The sequence below is a fragment of the Pseudorasbora parva genome, chromosome 12 (genome assembly GCF_024679245.1).
Source record: "Pseudorasbora parva isolate DD20220531a chromosome 12, ASM2467924v1, whole genome shotgun sequence".
In the NCBI taxonomy this organism is placed as follows: Eukaryota; Metazoa; Chordata; class Actinopteri; order Cypriniformes; family Gobionidae; genus Pseudorasbora; species Pseudorasbora parva.
Window position 1 is genome coordinate 35,759,396 of NC_090183.1, and position 6,246 is coordinate 35,765,641.

Here is a 6,246-nt window from a genome sequence, read left to right on the forward strand (position 1 = left end):
GAGGAAACAAGTCTGCGTGTACGCAGGTCTAACATACAATCCAGCCCAAATCCCTTCACACTCCTGCGTAAATACATGCACAAATAACAACAGGCTTAGAGATGCTTGCGGAAAGCTTTTAGTGAAAGGTTTAGCAAACCGGTAATATGCCTATAAATCAGCAGCGAAGTTATACATCTGGTGTCTGAATCCAGTGCTCTCTGTCAAATGAAAGCAATGTTGCTTATTCATAGTTATAAAGCCTTTAACTGTGTTGTATCTCATACCAAGGCCTACATATTAACCATGTTCACTTATTGACCAGAGTCTGAACTACTGTACAAGTACACTGCTGTTTACACATTGGTAGCTACAGTCTTTGACCAAATGTAATCTGCCTTTGGAAGACTTGCTGCTAGGCTATTTATTTCAAGCAAATATATGTGCGCTAACCAAAGAGCTAATATGAATTGGTACTTTGTAGTTGTTGAATGGCAAATATATCTTATCTTGGCTGTAATCTTATTTTATACAAAAATAATAAAAAAACACAGATAAATAAAATAGGCTTCAAAAATGTACAACAACAAAACAAATGTCTCTTTATTTTGTTTCATCATGTCAAAACAGAGAAAACCATGACATAAAAATCATTTCTCTACCTATATCACTTAACATACGGTAGGAACTAGAGGATGGAATGTCACATTTCCATTCACGTTTGATAGAAATATTTTTATAAATAAATAGAGTTCTCTTTAAAGTCTCTGGAGTGAGGATTCTAATCTTCAACACATGGCTATGGAATGAAGAGGATCCAAGACACTGAAATATATTAAAACGTCCAAGAGAAAAAGTCTTTTATGATAAGGAATGTGGAAAGGACTATGCAAATTCCCTTTTCCACAAACCCATCATTCCCTACAAGTACAGAGTAAGTACTCTTCCCTTGAGTCCTGCAGGTTCCTGCTTAGGGTTTCTAAAGCACCTTCATATATGTTGCTAAGTTGTTTTGTCATATCAATTTATGATTGTGCTATGGTTGCTACAAACCCACCTCTCTTCAAAGGTGGGTAGAACATCAGTTTTTGCAAATGTCTTTGTATAAATGTCTCTTAATGCAAGTGGCTGCTTACTTCTCTTATCTTTGATAGATGAAGGAACAAATAAAGATATAGAGCTGATAAGACTCATCTACTGCTGCCCATATGTGATTCAGGGCAAGCAGAAACAACAGGCGTGGAGAGGGACTGCACCTCAGCGAGAAATTACAAAACAGTTCAGTCCATTCAGCTCCGGAAGGATTCTAGGAATTCAGGATTTTCCTTTGACCCTTGCCTATGTAACCGCTCCCCACTAGGGCTTTGAAAAAGCAGAGCGGGGCGAGCTAAGCGTGAACTTTAACCCCTGATGGCATGTTCAGGGTGCCCACGGTAAGCCTGGCATGGCAGATGCACGGTAAGATGTCGCACAAGCGTTTAATCGTTGCTGTGTTCCTCAAGCTGTGACAGAATGCTGATAAGATTCTGCAGACCGAAGATGTAGCCGCTATCTCCACCCTCATGAACGATGCCATCCTCTCCGTAATCACGGCACGTTGTGTGGGCGAAATCGATCATTCGAACATCCACCGTTGGCGAACTGCTGCTGGAGTGATCGTGACGGCCTCCGTAGGCTCCCTCTTCATCATCGTCTTCATCTTCATCATCGTCCTCCTCATCTTCCTCCTCTCCTCCACGAGAGGGCCGCGATCTAGATGGGGCAGGGGGTGGAGCCCCGTCGTAAATGACGAGAAGAGAGGAAGAGAAGAAACGATAACTCTCGCAGGCCTCCAGCACCGCTCTCATTTCTCTCAGTCTTTGCAAAACTGGGGTCAGAAGTTCTCTGCGCAGAACTCGGCCGTCACTAAAGAACTGGCACAGAGCCTCTTTGAAACCGGCCAGACTCAACTTACGCCCGTGATACTTATTCATAAATATCAGCTGTCCTGTAGTGTTGTGATACACCTATTAGAAAAAACAAAGATCGGAATCAGACTAAGGGTTGTACTAATACACACTGAATAAATAAGATATAATGTATAATAAGCTGGTCATTATAGCAAAAACTCTGACAGGGTGATTAGGGGTGGTATCACCCTGAAAATGTTTACTTGGCGATAATGACGAGCTGACTGTACATTTTCATTCTTATTACACAGCTGACTTGAAATAATTTATAATGTCAAACAAAAGACCAAAGAGAGATACTAGAAACAAGGGATGCACCAATATTAAAATATAATAAATACAAAATTGTTAAGATATTCTGTAAAATTAGAGAAATAAATGATTTAACATTTTCTGAAAATATTAAAATTCTATTTTGTATAATTATTAATTTGAAAACAAATAAAATACAAACAGTTAAATTTTTTTTTGTATAATTACATTATAAAAAATAATAATTTAATAAATATTTAATTTACCAATGTAATTACATTTTTACTGTTTTAATCTTTATTTAACTTTAAGTGAGCATTAGATGACGACAAAGGTAATATATAATGTAAAAATAGGGGAAATAATTATTTACAATAAAAATGAACAATTCTGACAAGATACTGTATATCCAATGTAGGCCAAAAATCAATATGATACTTTAATATTTTGCATCCCTACTTCAAGCATTAAACCAGCATTGCTGAATACAAAATCAGTTGCCTGAACAACAGTGAATTATACCATTTAAAAATGACTACATATATTTTGTGTATACCTCAAAATATTTTGGTGCGCACATATTCAGAAGATGTGTAATTACCTGCATGCCACAGAGGCGTACTCCAATAGAAGAGGAAGTGCTTTGTTGGCATTTACGAATCTGATTTGCTTTCTTCTCTTCAGAGGCATCATCTCCATGCTGGCGTGTGCCCATTTTCAGATCGAGAACGCATGGAACCCGGTACCGCCACGTTAGATTCTCAAGCAGAATAAATTCTAAGAGGGGTCATGAGTCAAGGAAAAAAATACTTCTACATGGTTGAATATCTGATTGTATAAATGTGTTTGCATCATTTTGTGCTGGTTTTCTCATCGAATCATTATACAGAGGTAATTCAATCGTGAAAAAGGATACTGTGCTGGTTTCTGTGTTTGGAGTTCTCCTTCATCCTCTGTAGGTGTTGCTGGTGACACTGCAGACTCCAAGGGTTGTGTTTGATCTGAGGAGCCACATTTCCTTTTTCCAGGCTGTAGTACAAAACCTCGGCCTTATCATCCCGATTACTGCAGAGATAAGAAGAGAAAGGGTAAACAAATTACAATCACTATGTGTTTTTTGGTCCACTAAACATTGAATTACATAAGGATGTACACAAACACAGTTGTTTAAAAGTGGTTTTTGAGTGGTTTTGCACACAGCTTGTAAACAGTAATATTGTGAAATATTATTACAATTTAAAATAATTGTTCTGCAGCAATTACTCCAGTTTTCAATATCACATGAGTTGGTCCTTAACTATTTCTTATTATCAATGTTTGCTTAATATTTTTTTGTTGAATCAGTGATATCTCTTTTTTAAAATAAATATACACATTTTTAAACAATAAAGTTCTTATGTAAAGAATTTTTTTTTTTTACCAACTAATTCTAGTCCATGAATCATGTGCCCTCCCTCACCTTTTGCCCTTCTCCTCTTTGCGGCTCAGTCTGGCTCTTTCGTTTTCCGGAAGAAGGCCCGATGGTTTCTTCTTCCCCCACTTAGCAAGCTTATTTTTGGGTTCGCCGTCAACAGAGGGCTCCTTGTTTTCCAAATCAGCTGGATCACTGAGCAGCGGGTATGCTATCAAACACAGATTCCCCTCCTCATCCTCCTCAAAACTCACCGACACCACACCTGAAGACAGCACGAGGGAAAGGAGAAAGAGAGAGACAATGAGTACATTTGGACATAGTGTTGACACATAAACAACATATGATTCAAATATTATGAATCATATGATGGTTTTAAAAAAATGTAGCTCTTACCCAATCCGGCTTAAACTGCACTTTAATATGCATAAAACAAAATACAAGCAGGGTTTTGAGAAGGGAATGTAATTGTGTACATAGTGAATATTCAACACTGTCGTGTAAATGTCAGTGTGGGAGAGTGTTTTGCATGCCTTCTAGTGCTAAGCAGAAAAAGACACACAAAAAACACAGGAGGCAAGAAGGTACAATTCAATGAGCTCTTTTATTACGACTCATTGGACAAACTATCTGCAAGATTCCCACATTTGATATCAAATACAGAAAAGAAGCATATGACAACTTCAGATTCTGAGTTTTACAGAAAACGTATCATTGAAATTGAAATACAAACAGCAACAAATTGGAAAACGGCTTTGATACATTAGGAATACAGGTCAATCCATAAAATACAAAGCAAAAATATACATATACACAAGTAGCATGTGGCCCAAGACATGATTTGTGCTGGTATCTCATGATAACCATAGATGGAACTAAGCATCACAGGGGGATTATGGGTAATTGAAAGAGGTAGGGGGTACAGACAGAGAAAGAGAGAGGACAGCAAAACCGTTTCAACATTGAATGGCATAAGCAGCATTAAAACAAATATTTAGATCACAAAGTACAAGCTTTAACCGCTGAAACCTGTCTGTGGGGTTTGTGTGCAAGTTTATGTGATAGAGCCCGGCAGGCACTAGGGCCCTGCAGCCTCTCAACCGCTGCAGTCAGAACGATGACATCAACAGCAGTGATGTCACGTCTCTGCACCAACGCTCAAACACACTTTGGCCTATACTTGCTGAGTCAGAGAACGTGTGGTTAGTATCGGTTTCTGTGTTAGGCGTTATGGTGAGTAAGTAAAAAAATGTTTGATCGTATTTAAGCCTTATATTTGTGTCTTAGCGAATGTAAGTATTGCAAGTATGCTCAAGCATGTGAGAGTGCGTTCACATACTTTCCTTCGTGCCATATCTTCTCTCTGCCCGACAGCTTTTTTTAGTCCCACACTGCTGCCCAGTCAAAGACACCGCCAAATACACTGCGAGAGATGCCAGTGTGTCTGTGCGTGAGTGTGTTTAAATAGATCAGACTTAAAGAACTAAACGTAATATTCCATGATGGCGTGAGCACAAATCTGAGTTTCAAAAAGTGTTGTCAGAGTGTTCTTGTGTTACAACTCATTCCATCCTTTTGAATCTATTACATTTTTAATTCTATCAATCTGTCCATCTATGGCAATTTAAATGTCATTAAAAAAAACTCCCATCCAAAAGGGCCATCCAATCAATTAACGCATATAAAAGTCTGAATGGCCTTTTTATAGGAGTCATGCTGCGCTGTTGGAATTAAGTCAATATAACTTGTTACAATTCTTCAAAGTTATTATTAAAGCATTGGTTATTCAAACTTATGCACATATAGAGCAAAATAGAAAGCAAGAAAGAGAAAGGAAGACTATGGCACACAATAGGACATGAACAAGATGTGCCTGATTGGTTTTAATGATCATATTCTATTCAGTGTCCACTTACCTTTGTACTGTGGGGTGAATTTGCGGATCTCCGGTGGCAGGCTCTTGTAAAACTGATGTTCTCTTGGTATTAGTGGTTTACAGATGGTCTGTTCCCCAAACCGCAGTACACAAGAGTGACCGCCGACTTGATGGACAAACGGCTCCAACATCACTCCTCCCTTCATTTCTCCTTTCCCTGGGTATCTACACCCCTCCATCAGCGCTTCTAAAGCCGGACTCATCTTCCGAACACATCCGTCTCTCTCAGGCTGAGCTATCGCTGTCTATCTCTTTGGCTTTCTTTCTTCTTCTCTGTTGCTCCCGTTTCCCTGGTGGCAGTTCAGGAACAAAAGGTTGATAAAACCAAAACAAGACAGAGCAAAATAAAAATATTCCTGTTTTTCCCCCCTGTTAAAGAAGTACGGAAATGGTAATCCAGAAGGAGGCACGTTACAATAATATTTTTCTATAAACGTAGCCGTGTTGTTTGACACTAAGGACAGAATGTGAGTACGTCCGTCCCCGTCTCTTCTGTAACTGAGAGATCTGTTCTAAGCAGGCAGGAAAATATCACCACAGGTCACATGGTTCCACCCCCCTCCTGAAACTCGCCAATCAGAGCACAGCAACTGTTGTCGGGGGGGAAGTGAAAAAGGGGAAACTGAACAAACAAAGGGAAAGGAAAGAGTGTGTGAGAGAGAGATATAGGTGGGGGGTTGTTGTTGGTGTTAAAGACCAAAACAAAGAGATGCGAGGAA

At 39.0% G+C, this 6,246-nt stretch overlaps 1 protein-coding gene across 1 annotated transcript; it reads right to left on the reverse strand.

The window, feature by feature from the left end:
• Nucleotides 1-558: 558 nt before the first annotated feature.
• On the reverse strand, nt 559-6,035 carry ip6k2b (inositol hexakisphosphate kinase 2b). The gene is made up of 5 exons (XM_067460059.1): nt 5,508-6,035; nt 3,640-3,856; nt 3,097-3,245; nt 2,782-2,957; nt 559-1,985 (listed from the first exon to the last, which is right to left on the reverse strand). The coding sequence occupies exons 1-5, from the start codon at nt 5,728-5,730 to the stop codon at nt 1,458-1,460; spliced, it is 1,293 nt and encodes a 430-aa protein (XP_067316160.1). The 5' UTR covers nt 5,731-6,035; the 3' UTR covers nt 559-1,457.
• Between the last annotated feature and the right edge of the window lie 211 nt (nt 6,036-6,246).